This window comes from Schistocerca gregaria, chromosome 2, assembly GCF_023897955.1.
Source record: "Schistocerca gregaria isolate iqSchGreg1 chromosome 2, iqSchGreg1.2, whole genome shotgun sequence".
Lineage (NCBI taxonomy): Eukaryota > Metazoa > Arthropoda > Insecta > Orthoptera > Acrididae > Schistocerca > Schistocerca gregaria.
In genome coordinates this window covers 607,903,375-607,927,863 of record NC_064921.1, presented here as the reverse complement: position 1 = coordinate 607,927,863, position 24,489 = coordinate 607,903,375, and the positions used below count along the sequence as shown (strand labels likewise).

Genomic DNA, 24,489 nt, shown 5'->3' with positions numbered 1-24,489 from the left:
TCTCCCCCCCCCCCACTCCCCCACCCCACACATATAAAGCAATATAGTGACAACAGTGTGTAGAAATACTATGGCGCAAGAATACAGTTGAGGAAGCTGACCATTGTTTTCTTCTCTTTTTTTAATTATTCTCTGTATATAGGTTACCTTTTATTTCCCAATGTATCCTTCCTTGTATACAGAATTTCTTCAGGTTTAGAGTTATTGCTGATCTTGGCATCATGGTTGTGTCTATATTTGAAGAAGTTTGGCTGTGTTTGACAGCATGACACAAGGTAGCTGAAGTTTCGTATTGTTAACATCAACACATTTGCTTGGTTTTTTTGTGCACTCATTATTTATAAAACACTTCTGATAAGGGATAATTAGCATTTGTACTGCCCATAAGTTCACCTATAGTCCATTCACAAAGAGGTGAATGAGGGCTTTAAGGGCACTCTAGTTCTGGATCGGCAGAAGCCTATCAACTTCGGCGTGCTCATGTTTTGTGGGCTGCTGCCATCCTTAGTGATCAAATATAGAACCTTGCATATGTAATCATTTCAAAGTGATTGATATGTAATTTTTATTATTTTTTAATTGCCACAATGTAAGTTTAGTACTAGTTGTTTTTAATTTCGAATTGTCTATGTGAACTGTTAGTGACAAGCACCGTCGTTCAATATGCAACTATCAATTTAGATTTCACGGACCCTATAAGCTTCTGTTATGCTCCTGTTTCACTTTTAACTTTCATAAACGCACAGTACATACCGTGTTTTACGGACTATAAGACACACCTTAACTTTTAAGCAGTTTTTTTAAAAAGTAACGTTTTTACCATCAGATTGCAAAGCCAGACTAAAAAAATATTGTAATTTGTAAAACCGAACTTATCTTTAAAAATCACTGAAAATTGTCAACTGGGCTGCTTCTTACTCCTTCTCCTCCTATTTGTTATCATCAGTGTCCTCTTCATATATAAGATGGTCTTCACTGCCATCGAGAGCATTACTTATGACAAACTTCATGAAAGATTTAACAATAACAAAATGTATACTCTCCAGGCAACCGGGAAATCCGGGAGAAACCCGGGAATTTTTTTAAGCAGGAGAAAACCAGGGAAGACCTGGGAATCTTTTTATAATTCCAGGTATTTGTCATTGTTTTAGTGTTCAGTAAAATTTTGTAATTTGTACTGGTAAGAACTAATAGTGTAACAAACAATTTTACTGTATCCTGCTGCTGCAGAATAATACTTCAGCAATGAAACATAAACGTGAGGAAAAAACCAAAATAAAACTTAAGTTGCAAAGTTAATGCGCCATTTACAACAAAACACAGTACACACAAAAGTGCATGCCAAAAGCAAAATGTGTCAAAGACATGGAAAAAAGTTCGCATTAAAGACAATGAAATATTTTATAACAGATACCTGCTTCCAATGAATGTGACATCGTAACTGTTTACATTAAGTTTGTTTGAGCAGTTGCCAGCAGGCTCATGCCCATGCGCAGTTGAATTGTGTATGAGCAGTACCTTCTCCCTTTTCTGGCTACTTGAAGTGTGGCTGCTGCAGTAGCAAGGAGTAGTTATGCTACCCAGAAAAATTTTTCTGGCACGCTCAAGCTGCCAGATTCGTGCATGCACAGAGCAGTCTGGGTTTTAATGGGGTGGGGGGGTAGTTATCCGTGTTTAGGTTTGGTGATTTTGCTGCTTCCTCTTCGTGTACAGTTTACACATCAAATGAAAACAAAATGGATTTCCGTGGCCGGAAGCTATCAAGTGAATTAAAACACACTCTCATAATTACGGAAGGCTAAAATACGTTACTGGTTTAAGTTTTCTCATTTTATTTTATTTCATTTCCACATTTTTGGCAGTAAAACATTAATCACCTTGTTGTCAATTAAGTTGCTTTTGTGGTTTGCTAAATAAATGTGGTTTTCATGAATGTTTTCCGCAGGTGCAGTCAGTTTTAAGATACAGAGTGTTTGTTCCACACTATTGGCTAGCTTCAACTTTTCACAGAATTTCACATGACAATTTTTATCTTCTGGCATGTATGGTATAATAAAGAACCAAACGTGAGACACTGCAGTACTGCTACTCCAAGAAAATTTGCATCCTGAAAAGTTTACAAAAAAGCTTATCATCAGATAGGGGCCTACTTCGTTGTGAATATACACATATGAATGTGTCCTCTAAGCTGAATCATGCATTTTAGTATGGTTTATGGAACTCCCATGTTCTTGAAGTATCCTCTGATGCCCTATTTCTTTTATGACGTCATGTAAGATCTCTTAATGCTATATGTGTACGAATGTACTGGCTTCCAGTGGCCTACATGCAGTAATGCCTGTTTTCTGGCGCTCTGTGGCAGCTGCTGAAACGAATCCATGTCTAAGAGGTCACGGGGAAAATATTTCGAATATTTCTTTAAAAAGTGTCATTTTCAAAGGAAATTTCCTTTTACACAAGGTGAATTATGTTACGCGTGAGAAAGTGCAGTGAATTTCTTAAATCAGAGAGCATTTGGCTCTAATGTAAAACTTACACTTTGAGTACCAGCTACTTTGAATAATTTCAAGCCCAGGAGACCAGAGATTAATGTCATTGTTTAAAATTTTACTGACGCATTTGTGTGATGTATCTCAAAGTGTAATGCATGCTAAAAAGACCAATATTATATGTGAAAGCTTAGCTTTTCTTGTAGCTACACTATGTACATTAACTTTTCCTACTTATGTGTTCACGCTGCTTAACAGTGATGTTGCTATTGGCTGAGTGCATGCCATGTCCTATGCTCTGAATATCTGCTGTCATTGGCTCGCAAGATCACCCGACATGATCTATGATTGGCTTACCAAAGTGCATTGCAATCTCTATTTTAGTGCTTCAGAAACTATAAAGTGCTGCGTTTGTTGGAATTTGAATTTATACTTTTGTAATACGAAAATATTTAGCGTATTGTAATATGAAAATATTCTATGTACATGTTGCTGCACAACAAAGGTCTAAAACGCACCCCCCCTCCCCTTGCCCTCATGCCAAGTTTCATTTTCGTTTTCTAAAGTGCTGGGTAGTTCTACGCTGGTGCATAAAACCTTTGCTGTTCAAAGGATTGATATTTTTACAGCTCGCTTATTGTGGAAAAAATGTATTTTCACATTGGAAGAAGTAAATTTTCACATCTCAAAAAGTGTGTTTTTAACCGGGAGATCCGGGGAAAATTCAGGAATTTTTTTTTCTTGTCCACATATACACCTTGAATAATGTCCTCTCTCACTCTAGACCATGACTTCTATCCAATGACACTCTTGTTTGATCATAGGTCATTTTAAAGCTCCTTTCATCGTGAATTGATGTTGGGTTTCATCCACTATCCATTTGTTCCACTTCTCTCTAATATACACATTAAGTGATTTATTTATCAAGGCATCAGGAGATTGCAGTTTTGAAGTAAGTCCTTCCACAACGGCAGCAAGCTCCATATTTCCCTGTCTCAATTTTTCATTCACAGAATTTTTCAAATGACTACTAAACAGATCTAGCACGAGAACAGAAATCTTCTTCAATAAAGCACCTTTCCTTCCTCCCACACTCCTTTAATCCATAATTTCATAGCAGCCTCATCCATCCAATCCTTGTCATATATGTGAGCAACACCTGGTGGTATTTCAGAAGGTTTTGGCATTGTTTTGCACTTGAAAATGATAATTGGATTAAGTTAAGTACCGTCAACACAGCATGAAAGGACAACAGTGTAGCACATTTTTTGACGATTTTAGCACCTTTCACAGCAACAGTTCTGTTACTTGGCACATCAAATGTCAGAGAAATTTTTTCCATATTCACTATTTGGCTTAGTTCCACTCTGATTTTCTTTCAATGTAGAATAATAAAGCCGTTTTCTTGTTATCCTCTTGTGGTATTTTCTGAGATATATTGGTTTTTGCTCACAGGGTAAGTCCATGACACTTCATAAACCCGTAGCACCAACCCACTCCACTGTTAAAGTTTGGGTATTTGAATCATTTTATATTGTTTCCAGTGCCATTCTGATGGTGTTCTTGAACCTATTTCAATACATCGCCTTCTAGTTCTTGCCATTTTGAATTCAGTCCTCTATTTGCACATTTAGTCTTCCTCATTTTTTTTCAGTCCTTCATCAGCCCACCGATTGTGAATGATGATTTTGTGGAGTGCCAAAGTGCCACTCAGCAGCTCCATGTTGTTCTACATATACTGCTGCTTTCAATATATAGCCCACATCATATGAAGACCTTTTGATTTTGTTCCATTATATAACTAGCTACTAACAAAAGTATTATACTGTTACCAGCAACAAATCACTTTCAGTTCAAGTTCACTGACACCATAGACTGCAATGACACATCATAGGCTAGACAGTGTGCTGGGTTTGTAATGGCTGGCTGGGGGGAGATAGTGTTAGCAAGCTTGTGAATCCCCACAACTCATGTTTGTCACATTGGTACACCACTGGTGTCAGTTGAATCCAGTTTTGCCAGATAGAGATAGGTTTCCCGCTACTTCAAATATATAGCAATTTTTAAGATTGGCGGGGGTTATAAATCAAACACTAGACATTTGTATATTAATTTTGATTGTAAGATCACCTGAATTTTGGAGGCAGTTTTTTGAGGAAAAAATTGAATATTGTAGTCTATAAAATACGATAACAGTTGACAGTTGGTATGGCAGCCAGTAGATGGCACGGTCAGGGCCGCTTGGAAAGGTACTGGAGTCTGCTTCCCCCACTCCCCGTACCCTCCTTCACGATTCATTCATTTCTGTGTGGTATTACTTTACATTTTAGTCTGGTACCCGTTTGTAGTGCAGATGTTATTCCCAAATTTTTACATACCTTAAGTGTGCATAAACACTCTCCTCATTGACATCAGGTGTGTGTGACTCTCTTCATTTCATAGTGCATCAAAAATCCATGTGCTATTAGTTGGTACATCACAAAAACTTAAGTGTAGTATTAATAGTAATTCATTCCACTGAGTGATCACAGCATAAAGTCTTAAAGTGACAGAAAAGTGAGAAACAAAGAGTATGAGAGACGGCAGAATAAAACATGGAACTCGGTGAAATTATGTGTCGGTATTTTTAGGAATTGTGATAAAAATAGTTTTTAACATAATTTGTCAGTGATGAATTCAGACAATGTTGTCTGTGAAATAATAAATTTACAGAATTCATATTTGAGTAGAAGTAATTGTGAAATTACACTTTCTTGGTATTGCTGCAAGAATACACTTAAAGTTTGTTCAGTCGTGCAGCCCTTTACTCATTCAGCGCAGTTACACAGCCTTCTCTAAACTTTTTTCTTAGCACATTTAATTATTTACTGTGTTGGAAGATAGATGCCCGTTTAAGTTACTGTGCGAGTACAGTTAAACATTTTTTCACAGAACATTTATTTTTTATTACTGTGTAAGTGTTAATGGGCCTAGGAGGCCTTTTACAGGTACCACAGTACTTGAAATTTCACTCTTTGAGACTGATAAATGTGCTCTTACATAATGTCTGGCAGTGCAGGGAAGGGGGGTATTATTGGTTGAGTTAATCAGGACTGGTTCAAGAACATTTTTCCTCGCAAGTGAATCTACTTTGCTCCCTCCTCCTTCACTTTCACCTATGTTAGTTTTTGCTGCTTGTTGTGTACATCCTTTATACAAATCTTACACTTGAGTGCCCTTGCCCTTGGTGCCCAAAGAGACCACTACAAATTGTGATGCATCATGTAGGTAAATCTTACAGTCGTGGTGTATGTCTCAGCTTGCCACCCCAAGTGGCATCTTGTGTCACTTGAGCCTTAAATAGGTCCTGGAATTAAAAAAGGGCTTCTTTTAGTATGTGAAGCAGTTGCCATTGACTCCACAGAGTGGTAACAGTATGTAGTATTGTGGCTGTAATAGACACAGTAAAGTGTAAACACTGTAAAAACTATGGATAAACAAGAGTAATTGATCTTTTGTTTTTAGTTATTTAGTATTGTTATTGAATCTTACACTAAAAGATATGTGTGCATTTATAATGGTTTCTTTTTGTGGTGCTAAATAAATAATTATTTTTATTAGGTCCCTTAAATGTTGACCCCATTGTGACTGGGAGTACACAAGAATCGCTCCAATCATTATTCCAATGTTACTGTAATAATTTGAATGTCTCTTTTCGTGGCAGACTCACCATATAACAACACCTGTATGGAAATATCCCGTGTGGTGAAAAAAATACAAAGATGGATTTTGTAAGTGGAGTCCCAGTTTATTACTGCACATACTAGCAATGGGGTAACAAAGTATCATTACATTTCGGGATAGTTTGATAGCGAGTTGCTGAGCTAATTGCAGATTTCATGTCCAAACTGTAATTGACTTTTCGAAAAACAGGCTTAAAAACACCTCGTACCACAGAAATTGGGAATCAGAATTGCACAAAGTTAAAAATTGCTAATCAAAGTAGAACTAAGACACAAAAATTCATCAACTTTTCGGCAAGACATGCATGCTGTTGCCGAAATGCGAGTAACCAATGATATTTTATGAGTTATATTTTTTCAACAACTACCAACCGCTGCATGTTCTGTCCCTTCCAGACCCAAGGTTGCATTTTGTGTGTTTTTGAAAATAGGAACTCCAACTATCACATTTTTTTTCTAGGCTGTTTGCAACAGGTTTTGTGGCAACTTCTTGCAGCAGAATATTTATCAAATTTGAATGACCTCTTATTCGTGCATGGTGAACATAATGGTATATATTTTTTTCTTTCAGCTATAATAAGTGGCCGTCTCCTTCGGTTTCATCATGATCATCAATTCCTGTAAGGCTTTCCATTCATGCTATGACAAGGTATTCCCTCATGGCCATCTGGAATACATATGTCTCTTATTAAAACTTTTTTTGCCTTACGATCATTCCTATACCAAATTCAGGCATGCCACATTCATCAAATGTAAATTTATCTGGAGGATCCACTTTTTAGTTTTTATGTGTATATTACCCCTCCATCTGCTGATCGCACACTTTAGTTCCTTTTATTGATTGATTGCACTTGCATGCAGTTTATGTGCACTCCAATTAATTTCTTGATTTCCTGTGAATTTCTTGCAGGTTGTAATTCTGTTTTAGCCATGTAGTAAATGTCTGTATAGGTTGCTGCTTTTTGGAACAATTGTTCATTGAAGGAATTTAGGAAATAAGATGCTGGGTTTGCAACTTTGACAACATACTGAAAAAAATGAAATGAAACTTTTCTTGAACAATATTGTTAAAAATTTCTGCTTTAATATAAAGCATGAATAGTAAGGTTTATTGCTGGCTCTGATCTTCAGAAGGTGGTGTCACCAGAGAAAAGTGTCGTCAAATAGGTTTTTCACCATTTGCCTGGTGCAGTTATAGTCAGAAACATGTATGTTTGGTTCTTTTGCTGTCACATATGTTGTTTATGTTCCCCAGGTTTTCAGTTTACTGTTGTTGGATGTCATCTTCATTGTACTGTGAAGTGAATGTTTCTTTAAAATCTTCACCTGTGAAGATGACCCAGATGAATTCTTCCAGGAATTTGAAGCATTTGTCTTTGCATTTAGGAGTCAAGTAGATTCAAGGATATCACCATCATTGCTTAAATCATCTATATCTTGTGGATTTAGCAAAGCAGCGATCACAGTATCACTCACAAGTGTTGAAATAACTATTAGACAGAGTGATATTATTAAAGTAATGACAAAACATCACAAGACCATATGAAATCAACTGGCTTTCAGACGTGAAAGATACAGACATTGAAACACTTGTGAATATCAGCCCTCTGTCAACAAGCTAATGTCTTAAAAAATTTGACATTAGGTCCGACATGCACAATTGTGCATTTGCTAATGTTTCAGTGTGTATCTTCATTAATTTTCAAATAACATAACAACTTACGAGGAATTAAAATAGAATTATGCTGAAAATATTCTAAACTGAAATTACATTATAACAACATACACAAACAGTTAAATATGTGCTACCCTTTTTTATGCAAATCTAGAGTTACGTGATTTATCTGTTTGAATTGCTGCGCACCTCAATTCCGCCATTCTGCTGCCCCCCCCCTCCCCCTCCCCAAGGATTGATAGAGCCTGTGTCATCCAAATGTAGCAGAACTGATTCATTTGCATCAAAAAAGGGAAGAAAATCATTATCTTTGGAATTTAATCTTCATGTTATCAAGGGCTTCAATGCAAAAATTAAAATTGCCAAAGAAGTCTGATCTACCGGAATAAACAGTGAAAACAATTGTGAAAGGTAAAGAAAAAATTCTGGAAGCTGTGAGAATTGCTCAGTCTTTGAACTTGGGTATTATTCGTAAACTTCATGGTATTATCGCTCAAATGGAAATTGTCCTGTTGATTAGAATGTGGTGTGCTCTAAAACTAAGCTGATATTTGAGAAACTGAAAGAAGAAGCTGGGGAGGCAGCCAAAGATGAGGTGTTTGAAGCTAGTAATGGTTGTTTTAGCTGATTCAGAAGTCGTCTTGATTGGCATGTTGTTGTTGTTGTGGTCTTCAGTACTGAGACTTGTTTGTTGCAGCTCTCCATGCTACTCTATCCTGTGCAGGCTTCTTCATCTCTTGGTCTCCCTCTATGATTTTTACTCTCCACGCTGCCCTCCAGTACTAAATGGTGATCCCTTGATGCCTCAGAACACCTTCTCTCCAATTCTATTCAATATCTCCTCATTAGTTATTGATCTACCCATTTAATCTAAAGCATTCTTCTGTAGCACCACATTTCGAAAGCTTCTATTCTGTTCTTGTTTAAACTATTTATTGTCCCTGTTTCACTTCCATACATCGCTACACTCCATACAAATACTTCCAGAAACAATTTCTTGACACTTAAATCAATACTCAATGTTAACAAATTTCTCTTCTTCAGAAACACTATCCTTGCCACTGCCAGTCTACATTTTATATCCTCTCTACTTCGGTCATCATCAGTTATTTTGCTCCCCAAATAGCAAAACTCCTTTACTACTTTAAGTATTTCATTTCCAAATCTAATACCCTCAACATCACCCGACTTAATTCAACTACATTCCATTATCCCAGTTTTGCTTTTGTTCATGTTCATCTTATACCCTCCTTTCAAGACACTGTCCATTCCGTTCAACTGCTCTTCCAAGTCCTTTGCTGTCTCTGACAGAATTACAATGTCATCGGCGAACCTCAAAGTTTTTATTTCTTCTCCATGGATTTTAATACCTACTCCAAACCTTTCTTTTGTTTCCTTTACTGCTTGTTCAATATACAGATAGAATAGCATCAGGGAGAGGCTACAACCCTGTCTCACTCCTTTCCCAACCACTGCTTCCATTTCATGTCCCTCAACTCTTATAACTGCCATCTGGTTTCTGTACAAATTGTAAATAGCCTTTTGCTCCCTGTATTTTACCCCTGCCACCTTCAGAATGTGAAAGATAGTATTCCAGTCAACATTGTCAAAAGCTTGCTCCAAGTCTACAAATGCTAGGAATGTAGGTTTGCCTTTCCTTAATCTTTCTTCTAAGATAAGACGTAGGATCAGTTTTGCCTCACGTGTTCCAACATTTCTACGGAATCTAAACTGATCTTCCCTGAGGTCGGCTTCTACCAGTTTTTCCATTCGTCTGTAAAGAATTGGCGTTAGTATTTTGCAGCTGTGTCTTATTAAAGTGATAGTTTGGTAATTTTCACATTTGTCAGCACCTTCTTTCTTTGGGATTGGAATTATTATATTCTTCTTGAAGTCTGAGGGAATTTCGCCTGTCTCGTACATCTTGCTCACCGGATGGTAGAGTTTTGTCAGGACTGGCTCTCCCAAGGCTGTCAGTAGTTCCAATGGAATGTTGTCTACTCCCGGGGCCTTGTTTCCACTCAGGTCTTTCAGTCCTTTGTCAAACTCTTCACGCAGTATTGTATATCCCATTTCATCTTCATCCACCTCCTCTTCCATTTCCATAATATTGTCCTGAAGTACGTCATCCCTGTATAGACCCTCTATATACTCCTTCCACCTTTCTGCTTTCCCTTCTTTGCTTAGAACTGGGTTTCCATCTGAGCTCTTGATGTTCATGCAAGTGGTTCTCTTTTCTCCAAAGGTCTCTTTAATTTTCCTTTAGGCAGTTTCTATCTTACCCCTAGTGAGATAGCCTCTACATCCTTACATTTGTCCTATAGCCAAGACTGCTTAGCCATTTTGTACTTCCTGTCGATCTCATTTTTGAGACATTTGTATTCCTTTTTGCCTGCTTCACTTACTTTTTGTATTTTTTCCTTTCATCAATTAAATTCAGTATCTATTCTGTTACCCAAGGATTTCTACTAGCCCTCGTCTTTTTACCTACGTGATCCTCTGCTACCTTGACTATTTCATCCCTCAAAGCTACCCATTCTTCTTCTACTGTATTTCTTTCCCCCATTCCTGTCAATTGTTCCCTTATGCTCTCCCTGAAACTCTACAACCGTTGGTTTAGTCTGTTTATCCACGTCCCATCTCCTTAAATTCCCACCGTTTTTCAGTTTCTTCAGTTTTAATCTACAGTTCGTAACCAATACATTGTGGTCAGAGTCCACATCTGCCCCTGGAAATGTCTTAAAATTTAAAATCTGGTTCCTAAATCTCTGTCTTACCATTATATAATCTATCTGAAACCTTTTAGTATCTCCAGGGTTCTTCCATGTATACAATCTTCTTTCATGATTCTTGAACCAAGTGTTAGCTATGATTAAGTTACGCTCTGTGCAAAAGTCTACCAGGCGACTTCCTCTTTCATTTCTTAGCCCTAATCCATATTCACCTCCTACGTTTCCTTTTCTTCCTTTTCCTACTGTCGAATTCCAGTCACTCATGACTATTAAATTTTTCTCTCCCTTCACTACCTGAATAATTTCTTTTATCTCGTCATGCATTTCATCAATTTCTTCATCATCTGCAGAGCTAATTGGCATCTATACTTGTACTACTGTAGTAGGTGTGGGCTTCGTGTCTATCTTGGCCACAATACTACGTTCACTATGCTGTTTGTAGTAGCTTACTCGCACTCCTATTTTTTTAAATTCATTATTAAACCTACTCCTTCATTACGCCTATTTGATTTTGTATTTATAACCCTTTATTCACCTCACCAAAGGTCTTGTTCCTCCTGCCATCGAACTTCACTAATTCCCACTATATCTAACTTTAACCTATCCATCTCCCTTTTTTAAATTTTCTAACCTACCTGCCCGATTAAGGGATCTGACATTCCACACTCCGATCCGTAGAATGCCAGTTTTCTTTCTCCTGATAACGACATCCTCTTGAGTAGTCCCTGCCCGGAGATCCGAATGGGGGACTATTTTTACCTCCGGAATATTTTACCCAAGAGGTCGCCATCATCATTTAATCATACGTTTGCCTTTGTGCCTAAAATAGCAACACCCAGGTAGGCGGTTCACAACAAGTATTCAGTATCTTCCTGGATGAGAGAATATTCCTGCTGATATATGTTCCAGAGTTTTGAACATAATGTTGCCAGCCAACATTTTATATGATGATATTGCAAAGGAGAAAGAAGTGACACAGAACAGGCGAAAGTGAAGAATGCAAACTCCTCTTCCTTAGCGTTTGTAACAATATTGTTACCTCATGCATCACAGCTACTTGTGATAAGTTAACAGGTAAACTGGGGCCGTATGTTCCTCCATGGAACCACCAAAATGTCATCCATGTACTACATAACTTGAATTTCATTGAAACAAGATTTAAACATGTGGCCAAAAGCATGTGTTCATTGTCAGTGAGCAAACATTTCAAACATGCAGCCAGTGCTTGCTTAACTGTCAGTGAGGATATCAGTCACATCTAACATATACACATAGATGTAGTGGGACTATTGCCTTGCTCTCAGTGTTTCACCTGTCTGTTGACAATGTCAGGTTTACACATTGGCCAGAGGCAGTTCCACTGAAGGACATCTATGCAGAAAGTGTTTGCACTACACTTCTATTATTATGGATCGCTTGCTTGGGAGTCCCAAAAATTGTCAGCACCAACAAAGGAAGGCAGTTTGAGAGCAATTGTTCACTCGCCTCACAAGACCCTAGATATACACCACATCAAAACCACTGCTTACCATTATCAAACCGCAAAAATTGAAACGGAAACTCAAGGTAGGAATATCAGTAATGTAGGAAAAGACAGATTACCACTTATCATAAAGAAAACACGTGAAGTTGCAGACAGGCACAATTAGGATACTCGTATAAAGCTTTTGGCCACAGCCTTTGACAGTAGAAGACACACACACACACACACACACACACACACACACACACACACACACACACACACCTCATGCAGTCGTAACTACCAACACCAGCATCTTGGGCTGGAATGCATCATCATGTGGGATGCAAGCAACAATCTGAAGGGGCGGGGATGGGCAAGGAATAGTAGTGTATGGGTCTGGTGTCTGGTGGTATGTCCAGGGACTAAACTGCCAACATGTGCAGTGTCATTAGGTTGTGGGGCAGAGGGGTGGGAAAAGGAGAAAAAAAGGAGAGGAGTGGGCAAATATAGGAGGATGCATTGTCAGAGGGCTGAAAATAGTGTGGGAGATTAGGATGGGGAGGAGATGGTGGGACATAAGGGGTGGAAACTGTTTGGTGGAGGATGTGGGGACAATACATTACTGTAGGTGGGACCTATTGTCTACATATCCAACACTCAAAAGTTTCCATCACCTCTGTCCCATCATCTCTTCCCCATTCTCATCTCCCACCCTGTTTGTTTGCAGCCCACTGCCAATGAATCCGCTCATCTTTCCCAATGCCTCTCAATTTTTCCCCACACCCCTGCCCCACAAACGCCTGCCACTGCGCCTATTGGCAGTCAAGTCCCTGCACACTCCACCAGACAGTGTTCGTCTCTCCTCCCTCCAGTATACTATTATCCCTTCCCCTTCCCTCACCCCCTCCAGATTGCTGCTTGCATCTAACATGATGATGTATTCCGGCCTGAGATGCTGGGGTTTGCGGTCGTGTGCGCATGAGGGGTGTGTGTGTGTGTGTGTGTGTGTGTGTGTGTGTGTGTGTGTGTGTGTGTGTGTGTGTTTTACTGGCAAAGGCTGTGTCCAAAAGCTTTATGTGAGGATCTTTTAATTGTGCCTGTGTGCAAATTAACGTGTCTACTTCACGGTAAGTAGCAATCTGTCTTTTCCTACGTTGTTAAAAGTTGAACAGGGGCATCACAACATCAACAACATTAAGAGCACAACTTTCAGGTGACCGTGTTGTTGACTTACCAACAATTTTAGTGGATATCTTGTACCTATATGATTCCAGAACATAACACCACTGCTGTAGAAATGAAATAGCTTGACAACTAGACTTCCAGTTGATCCTACGCGAGTGGAGTGTGACATTCCACTTTAATTTTCAACTTGAAACAGAACATGGCATTGTTTAAATCAATAAATGTTTGACACCATGCTATCCCTTCTGTTTTAATCCATCTTCAGTTGTACTTGCAAGGCATGATGCACAGAGAGAAGCTCTATTTGTGATGAACATGCCGAGAAATTCCAGATGGCATAGCTGTCTCAGTGTTGTTTTTTCTGGGTGCTGTTTAAAGGAAAATGTAAATGGCTCATGGTCTTAATCGACACAGTGAAATTGAAACTTTTAAAAAAATGTGTATATACATTGAAATAATTGATCTTTTGTTTTTAGTTGTTAAGCATTTCCATTGCAACTGATATGAAAAAGTGTGTGTGCATTCATAGGAGTTTCCTTTCTGTGGTGATAAGTAAAGGATTATTTTTACTAGAGCCCACAATATAAAACAACAGATAGGTGAAAAAACAAAATCATGACAGACAGCAGTACAAAAATGCGTATGTTTTGACCTTCTGTAAAGAAATGTGTTTTGTTGAAAGCACAACAGTCATTTATGTTGAAAGCAGTAGACATTAAACAGGAGTCAATAAGTAAACTGAATACTTAATGGAATGTGAGTTAGATTAAAAGCTATGTAAGTTTACATGAAAATAACATATTTAGATGAGTAAATAAACATATTAGAATGCTGAAATTGACGAATAAATGTTGAAGTAGCTGTAGGTGTATGACATTGTGAGGGAGGGTCAGCCAGCCAAGGCAAGCAAGCCCTCTGTTACACGTCAGCATTATGAATGTTGTTAAAAATATTTCATACTGAAACAATGTTTATTCCATTGTCTTACAGTTGTTATTTTTCTTATTAATTTATTTTGCAGGTGTATGGCCATGGTAAACAGACAAGATCTTTCCAATATGTATCAGATCTTGTGAATGGTCTGATATCGTTAATGGCATCAAATTTCACATTACCAGTAAATTTAGGAAACCCCACTGAGCATACTATTGAAGGTATTCTTCCAAAATCAGTAACTACATAATAATTCCACCAGTAATTAATTTACTTTGAAGACATTAATATGAAATGTGGAATCATCTGGGGTATGGAATTCTTTTTAAATTTGATGGTACAGCTTCAGGTATTTGTATGTGGGTCACACACTGCTTCCATCAAGAAGAAAAATTTAATGCCACACTTACAATATCAGGTGGGGCAAATAAAAGTGGCCCAGAGAATGGAATTCCAGGGTACAAAGAAAGACAGCAGAGAAAAGGAAATACAGTACTAACCTGACTATAGCAGATGTCGAAAGTGATCACCATTCATTTTTTGGCACTTTTGGGCCTGGATCAGCAAGTTGCTGAAGATGGATCAAAGCTGGACTACTGGAATTCCTGCAACCTCATTTGAAATGCTCTGCTGCAGTTCTTGAAGACTTTGAGGGTTATTGCAATGCACCTTGGACTTGAGGGCTCCCCACACAGAGTAGTCACACACTGACAGATCAGGTGACCTGGGTGACCAGCTATGGCCTAACCTGACTAACCTCAGCTAACAACTGTCAGGCATGAAGGTTGTGTAAATTAGTCAAAGACTTAGCCAGATGTATGGGCAGTTGCTCCATTCTGTTGGAAGTAACCAGGTGTGGTTATATGCATACATTCACGTCCAGTAGTATCCACTTGTCTGGGCTATTTTTATTGGCTCCACCCTGTATTAGTGAGGTAATGATTTTGCTAGTAAGTACTTTTACTGAAGGCAGTCTTGCCAACTCACTACTGTGACTGGTTCATTGTTTGAGCTGTTTTCGTAAGGATAATTGTGCAGTTGCAAATATAAAACAGTATTTGTTGGAGAGCAGAGTAATGAATGCAGTTTATGTAAATATCTCTTTCACCGAGAGCTCGGTAATAGTGAGCCTGGGGATTATTATGGAGCACTATAAATGTCCTTACAAATTTAATTCAGTTGACTTACAATTTTTAAGGAATTTGTTCATCATTACATTGCAGTGTTGTTTGTATTGCTAAGAATAAGTAGTAATATTGTGAAAAGGATGTTGCTACTCACCATATAATGGAGATCCTGAGTCACAGATAGGCACAACAAAAATACTGTCACAAAATAAACTTTCAGCCAACAAGGCCTTTGTCAAGAAACAGACAAAACTTATGCACATGCGTGCGTGCGCGTCATCTCTGGCTTCGGCTGCTAGAGACTGTGTCTGTGCGCGCGTGCGCACGCTCTTTCGCATGCATGTGTTTTGTCTATTTTTGACAAAGGCCTTGTTGGCAGAAAGCTTATTTTGTGACAGTCTCTTTGTTGTGGCTATCTGCAACTCAGCATCTCCAGTATATGGTGAGCAGCAACTATCCTTTTCATAATATTTTTTATCTTCCATCCTGGATTTTCCTTTGTTTAAGAATAAGTCGTAAGTGATAGCAATATCATTTCACGTCACTATTATTTTTCTTGATGGTGTATTAGTTTGTGACTGTAACCTGCAGTTGACTGCTCTTCAGGACTGTAAAAATAACTGAATAGCATCAGTTTTTTATGTCACTACTTTGTTTATTGTAACATTTACATAATTCCACATTTCGCATTTCACAGTGTTTTGTAGTATCTTACAGACACTTATAGTGTCTTTTCATCAACTCGTGCATGTGTGTACTTCTTTTATGTTTTTGATTGGTTACTTTCTTTGAAGAAGTGCTTAAAAGTATTAAACCTAGTGTACATGCAAGCTCAACTTTTCTGTGTTCTTGAGTTTCTGTTAATGGTAAGAAAGTTTGAAATAATTTTCTCTCTCTCTGTCTGTGTGTCTGTGTGTCTGTGTGTCTGTGTGTCTGTGTGTGTGTGTGTGTGTGTGTGTGTGCGTGTGTGTGTGTGTGTGTGTGTGTGTGTGTGTGCAAATGTTGAAAAAGTGTTGTGAACAACTGTGAAACGCCTCATTCCAGGCTGTCATGGATGTAGATGGTCATCATATTCGGCAACATTTGTAACCTGGAATGTAACTGTGATACTCATTTAACAAAAGCTACCATCTCATGCGGAAATTAAAATGAGCTTCTTTAAATGGTTTATTCATTATTGCTCTTCCACATGTTGTTACAAATGTTTCTTTTAAGTTACTTTGTCATGTGATCACATGTTCATCATGGGGTCTTTCTCCATTGGCAAAAATGAAATATAATCACCCTGTAAGTTATATCTTAATTTTTGAAAGTCATTGTCTTTTTATGACAAAAAATAACTTATATTTATGCTTACACTAAACGAGGCTTCTAAGTTATTCAATAATTATACCCAGATCAGAATAACAGGGTGATTGTCAGCTTAATATGATTTATTTAGTTTGTTAAACATTTTATTCTGGATTATTATTTTTTTTCATCTGTATGTCATCACATTATTCTAAAGCAGATTTAAAGCTGGAAACGATTTTCTCCAGCTTTCTAATATGTGTATAGCAACTGAATTTCTCATTTGCAACCAACTTGGTAAACCATTAATTTCTCTTAACTAAATAAAATATTGATTTGGGTTCTGAATGAAATAATGGTTTTTGAAGGACAATATTTTCGCTTTTGAATGTTACTTTTACTTAAAAAGCAGCATAAATGTACATATGTGATGTCCATCCACATATGAGAACTTTTATTCCAAACCTTTTCAAATACAACAAAAGTTTGTAAGTTGACAGAATTTAATGTTATTTCCTCCTGTGTTTCACAAAACTGTCAATTTTTAAGCAGAGCAGTAGAGTGTTGTAGTGTCCAGTTCAGAGTTTCTTGCACATCCCTTGCACTAGCATTGCAAGCCAAATGTCACATGGGTATTCAAGCAAAGTCGTTACTATATCGTGCGCTTCGGCGTATTGGGAAAGCTTGAGCACATTGAATACAAGTATTGTCTGATATGCCCTACTCTTCAGAATTATTTAGAAGTAAATTTGTGCGAAACCTCAATAGTCAGCCTCATCTGTAAATGTAAGACGATCCCTAAATTAATAGATTAAACAATGTAGAAATATATTAAAAACAAAGATTCCAAGACTTACCAAGCGGGAAAGCGCCGGCAGACAGGCACATGAACAAAACACGCAAACACACACACAGAATTACGAGCTTTCGCAACTGGCAGTTGCTTCGTCAGGAGAGGGAAAAATGAAAGGATGTGCCAGTTGCGAAAGCTCGTAATTCTGTGTGTGTGTTTGTGTGTTTTGTTCATGTGCCTGTCTGCCGGCGCTTTCCCGCTTGGTAAGTCTTGGAATCTTTGTTTTTAATATATTTTTCCCATGTGGAAGTTTCTTTCTGTTTTATTAAACAATGTAGAAACATTGACCTCAGCAGCAGTAGTTTAATATGTGAATGTAAGATGACCCAGTATTTTTCGAATGACGAATTTGAGAAAAAACTTTGTCTTCTAATTGGTTAAAGACAGTATGCCCACCTGCTATGAATTATTCCTTCATTCTTTAAGAGGTCTCTTCGTTCCCGGTTGACATATTCCTTCCTATTGTCTGTGCAAAAGACACAAATTTTACAACTATAACTATAGGTTTTTTTCCACTAGTACTTAAAATTTCAAATAATGTCAATACTTGTTACGTAGTACATACAAAAATATCTTCCTCATGTAATCAGTCAGGGAATACCTGCCATCTCCAGTTGATCTTGTTTCTATCTGAGCACCCAAGTCAATATATTAATTCAAGGATACCTTTACTGTCGAGTCAGAATGTTGGAAAGGTAACCTTGTGTATTTATCTTCCAAGCATATAACACATGAGAATCAATAGTTCCCGTATAAATAATCCAATTGGCCGTACCTTTCTGCAGAAGCTTCGATTCTGTCAGGTCTTAAATGTCCTATCTTTGTGCCACAAGTTCATGTCATTTAATAGTGATATGGATGTGGCTTCAACCAAATAATTATCTGGTTGGTCCACTTTGTACATGTGTAAAGTGTTGTTATTGAAGGTAGCTTCTTTTGATTGTTATAAACCCTACAGCCTCGTTTATCAAAAGTGATGGAATGTCACTTTTACAGTATCTTACTTGCGGAAAGTAAATTCATACTTAACAGTGTTGTGCAAAGAACATCTGTTACTTTCTCTTTTTTGCCCCTCCCCCCCCCCCTTCCCTTTCATACCAGCTTAGGCACCAATGTGTTTGTCACATATTCCTTCAGCAGGTAAATCATTATTATTTGCCACAACCATCTGTGGTGATAACATTGATCTACATGAATTCGTTTTACACAGGAGTTAGATGTTTGCTGAAGCACCAGAGTCAATGTACCAGTCTTTATTTATAGCTCTACCTGTTGTACAGTTGGCGACTATATTAATATCTTCTCACCACACAGTGCATGAGGAAAGCTGCATTGTCAGTTATGTTATGGATAGCTGCAATAGCATTAGTCCAAGCCACCTCACTGTGGTCATTTTCATTGTGTATCACAAACCATTTCATGGTAAATTTATTATGTGTACCTAATACGTGTGACATACACATTAGAGAATGAAATGTTTTTTCAATCATTCCCAGGCATAATGATATGAAGCGAAATCAGTGATACAAACTGTCACTTTGCAGAATGGATTCTAAAATAAATTACAACTCAAAACAACAGATTACACCTTCCGTTGTCTCTTACTTTACTAACAGAACAATGCAAAAACAAAGGTAAAGTAGCCACAGTAGGATGAAGAGCATTTTATACTACTTTAAATTGTAGTCAGAATATGAGATAAATAAAAGAAAATTTTCCGTTACAGAACAGATTATTCTCTGAACTATCACTTAGTGCATTCCATTCACATACTTTTATACTCATAAGGAGAGGCCTCAGCGGTGTGATCAACTTCTAGAAACTATATGAACACAGTTGTCATTTCAATTTTCATCTTTCTTATTTTGTGCATAGTGCAGTAGGTTTTTAGGTTATATTTTAAATGTAAGATCAAAGGTGGGAATTTAAGGAGATGGGACCTGGATAAACTGACTAAACCAGAGGTTGTACAGAGTTTGAGGGAGAGCATAAGGGAACAATTGTCAGAAATGGGGGAAAGAAATACAGTAGAAGAAGAATTGGTAGCTTTGAGAAATGAAGTTGTGAAGGCATCAGGGGATCAAGTAGGTAAAAATAAGAGGGCTAGTAGTAATACTTGGGTAACAGAAGAAATATTGAATTTAATTGATGAAAGGAGAAAATATAAAAATGCAGTAAATGAAGCAGGCAAAAAGGAATACAAATGTCTCGAAAATGAGGTCGACAGGAACTGCAAAATGGCTAAGCAGGTATGGCTAGATGACAAATGTAAGGATGTAGAGTCTTATCTCATTAGGGGTAAGATAGAAACTGCCTAAAGGAAAATTAAAGAGACCTTTGGAGAAAAGAGAACCACTTGTGTGAATATCAAGGGCTCAGATGGAAACCCAGTTCTAAGCAAAGAAGGGAAAGCAGAAAGGTGGAAGGAGTATATAGAGGGTCTATACAGGGATGACATACTTCAGGACAATATTATGGAAAAGGAAAAGGAGGTAGATGAAGATGAAATGGGATATACAATACTGCGTGAAGAGTTTGAAAAAGGACTGAAAGACCTGAGTGGAAACAAGGCCCCGGGAGTAGACAACATTCCATTGGAACTACTGACAGCCTTGGGAGAGCCAGTCCTGACAAAACTCTACCATCTGGTGAGCAAGACGTATGAGACAGGCGAAATTCCCTCAGACTTCAAGAAGAATATAATAATTCCAATCCCAAAGAAAGCAGGTGTTGACAGATGTGAAAATTACCGAACTATCACTTTAATAAGTCACAGCTGCAAAATACTAACACGAATTCTTTACAGACGAATGGAAAAACTGGTAGAAGCTGACCTCGGAGAAGATCAGTTTGGTTTCTGTAGAGAACACTTGAGACAATACTGACCCTACGAGTTATCTTAGAAGAAAGATTAAGGAAAGGCAAACCTACATTCCTAGCATTTGTAGACTTAGAGAAAGCTTTTGACAATGTTGACTGGAATACTATCTTTCACATTCTGAAGGTGGCAGGGGTAAAATACAGGGAGCGAAAGGCTATTTATAAATTGTACAGAAACCAGATGCCAGTTATGAGTCGAGGGGCACGAAAGGGAAGCAGTGGTTGAGAAGGGAGTAAAACAGGGTTGTAGCCTCTCCCCAATGTTATTCAATCTGTATATTGAGCATACAGTAAAGGAAACAAGAAAAATTCGGAGTAGGTATTAAAATCCATGGAGAAGAAATAAAAACTTTGAGGTTCGCCGATGACATTGTAATTCTGTCAGAGACAGCAAGGGACTTGGAAGAGAAGTTGAATGGAATGGACAGTGTCTTGAAAGAAGGGTATAAGATGAACATCAACAAAAGCAGAACAAGGATAATGGAATGTAGTCGAATTAAAATGGGTGGTGCTGATGGAATTAGGTTAGGAAATGAGACACTTAACGTAGTCAATGAGTTTTGCTATTTGGGGAGCAAAATAACTGATGATGGTCGAAGTAGAGAGGACATTAAATGTAGACTGGCAATGGCAAGGAAAGTGTTGCTGAAGAAGAAAAATTTGTTAACATCGAGTATAGATTTAAGTGTTAGGAAGTCATTCCTGAAAGTATTTGTATGGAGTGTAGCCTTGTATGGAATTGAAACATGGACGATAAATAGTTTGGGCAAGAAGAGAATAGAAGCTTTCGAAATATGGTGCTACAGAAGAATACTGATGATTTGATGGGTAGATGACATAACTAATGAGAAGGTATTGAATAGAATTGGGGAGAAGAGGAGTTTGTGGCACAACTTGACAAGAAGGGACTAGTTGGTAGGGCATGGTCTGAGGCATCAAGGGATCACACATTTAGTTTTGGAGGGCAATGTGGAGGATAAAAATCGTAGAGGGAGACCAAGAGATGATTACACTAAGCAGATTCAGAAGGATGTAGGTTGCAATAAGTACTGGGAGATGAAGAAACTTTCACAGGATAGAGTAGCATGTAGAGCTGTATCAAACCAGTCTCAGGACTGAAGGCCACAACAACAACAACAACAACAAGATGATTACTGTGCAGATAAATTGCACATCTGGTAACAAAAATACGTTTTCAGACAATTGCACAAATATAAATAGATTATTCATCTTTCCTTTTTTAACTGATAAATGGGAATTTCCAAAGAATTGAGTATTGTTTTGGATAAATAGAATTAAATTTATATTCACAAAAAATATGATCGGAAAAAAATGATGTAAAGAAAGAATGAAAAAAATGAAAAAGTTTATACGATGATTAAAGTGATGTGACAGAGGAAAAGAAAGAAATCACATTTGAACCAATTAATGGAGTAAAAATAATGATCACAGTAAATTCAATAAAAAAAATTCAGTGCCTACCTGACGATATTTGAACTTACAACGTCCTGCATGTGAAGCTGTTATCCTGTCCATTATGCAAATTTTTTTTTAAATGTTATTGAGTGTTACACATTATTTCACATTTTCTTTTGTTTCGTCAATTACTCAAAAATGCCGGTCCACCAGAGTGAATAGCTACAGTGTGGAATAACTGGGTTCTTAACCTACATCACTATATAGATAATTTCAAAAAGTCGATTGCACCATCTCCTTGTCAGATGTTTCACCATCACTGCCTTTGGAACTGGAGTCGCCGGATGGGGGTGCCAGATTGATGATTAAAGAATCCATTTTTTTTTCTCTCTTAACACCCTCTTTCAGATAAACTACTACTAGCAGTTTATCAGAGTGATGTACATAAGCTTCCCAATCAGCTATGGTGATTTTGTGTATTGCTTCATGGTTCAGCCTTTTTTGCTACATGTCCCACACCAATTTTATGTAATTACAATGGCATGGGAAACACCAGTTATTGGTAGCGTGTGTTGATACTTAATTATTGTTTGACATAAATGTGGAAGTTCTTGAGTTAGTTCCCTGTTCATCTGTTGTCAGGTGATAATTTGCTGTTGTAATCAGTAAAACAAACAGTTACCGCATGGTATTATGTGAGTGTTACTTTTGTAGACTACATGTACATCTACATGATTACTCTGACATTTACAATTAAGTGCATGGCAGAGGGTTCACTAAACCACCTTCAAGCTACTTATGTAATGTTCCACTCCGATCAGCGTGCAGGAAATACAAACACTTCAATCTTTCCATGCGAACTCTGATTTCTCTTATTTTACTGTGATGATAATTTCTCCCTATGTAGGTGGGTGCCTGCAAAATACACTGCCAGGAAAAAAAAGTAGACCTAGAGAGAGGACATTGATTTCAATACAATGATGGCATATACCACCTGTGGGACAGTAGATGTACTGATAATGCTGTCAGTGTTATCCTCCAACAGATAGTGTAGTGGCGCTATCTGTGTCTACCCTTTAATAGGGATTGCCCACAGCCAGGAAGCTCAGTGTGGTGCAAACATGTGAAGCAAGCAGAGATGGACTCATGCTTTCTACAGCTAACTGAGCGAGTTTTATAGGGATCAAGTGGCAGGGAGGTCCTTTTGGAGAATTGCCAAAGAAGTAGGGCTTGCTGCATCAGTTGTGCAACAATACTGGTATCAGTGGTCACATGAACATTCTCACACACATTCTCACACTTGGATATTCATAGAGCATGGATGCCTGCCAGGATTGTTGATTGTAAGGGCAGCAGTGGCAGATTGTACAGCTGCTACAGCAACACAGATAAGAGGGCTTGTGAGCCCAGATGTGTCAACACGAACTGTTGTGAACTAGTTATTATCAGTGTGAACTAAGGGCGCACACACCTTGAGCCCATCTTCCACTCACACCACATCATCAGTGTGCTTGGCTTGACTGGTGCTGTCAGAGGATCACTTGGAAGATGGGATGGCATGTCATGGTCTTCAGCAATGGAAACATATTCTGCTTGTACGCAGATGATGGTGGTTTGTGCGTATGACGTAGACCTGGTGAGTGCTGTCTCATAGTTTGCATTTGTCAAATACACTGTGGGTCCACCCCAGGCCTTATGGTATGGATTGAGATGAACTACAGCTCTCATTCATGTTTGGTGTATGTGGAGGGGACACTAACCAGTGCTTGGTATGTGCAGAATGTCGTTAGACACGTTCTGTTGCTATTCTTGCATCAGGAAGATAATGTGTTGTTCCAACAGGATAATGCTTGCCCACACACTTCCTGTGGAGCTCAGTGTGCTCTGAAAAAGGGGCAGCAACTTCCGTGGCCAGCACAGTCTCCAATCTCTGACTCAAATAGAACTGTGACGTTTCTGACAGGAAATCATGAATTTTATTAGAAGACACATGTGAGGGATGCTGCCAAAAGCCTTATGGAAATCTAAAAATATGGAATCAATTTCACACCCCCTGTTGACAGCACTCATTACTTTGCGGGAATAAAGAGTTACTTGTGTTTCACAAGGACAGTATTTCCTGAATCTGTATTGGCTGTTATCTTTGAGTTAAGTCATAATGTCTGAGGACAGTATATGTTCCAAAATCCTACTGCAGATTGACATTAGTGATATGGGTCCTCAATTCAACAGATTACTCCTGTTTTCTTTCTTGTGTGTTGGTGTGACTTGTGCAACTTTCCAGTCTTTTAGGTGTGGATTTTTTGACAAGCTCGGAGCTGTTGTATCAGCATCCATTGAAAGGAACGTGACTGTATACAAACTGGACTAAAGACATTGCCTTGATTTAAGCTGCTTCACTACGCTAAAGGTATCTGCTTCTGAGTTACACATGTTGGCTGTTGTTCTTAGTTTGAATTATGAAATATCTGCTTCGTCTTCTTTGTTGAAGGAATTTCAGAAAGCTATGTTTAGTAACTCTGCTTTAGTGGCACTGTTTCACTAACATCATTGTTAAAGCTGTTTAACAGCATCTTGGACTAAGTTTCGAGCTTCTGTAAAACTTTGCCAATCTTGATGTTTTGCATTCTTTTAAATTAGGCATGCTTTTCCTGTTGCTTCGTTAACAGTGTTCTGACTTCTGTTGTTTACTGTAGGGGATCTGTACCATATCTCATTAATC

The 24,489-nt window shown here is 38.1% G+C and overlaps 1 protein-coding gene across 1 annotated transcript in view; it reads left to right on the top strand.

Moving 5' to 3' along the window:
* Positions 1–24,489, top strand: part of LOC126334565 (UDP-glucuronic acid decarboxylase 1-like) — a 58,463-nt gene that overhangs the window by 26,464 nt on the left and 7,510 nt on the right. The window contains exon 6 of the mRNA XM_049996950.1: positions 14,290–14,422. Coding sequence (XP_049852907.1) covers positions 14,290–14,422 — 133 coding nt within the window. The remainder of the gene's footprint in view (positions 1–14,289; positions 14,423–24,489) is intronic.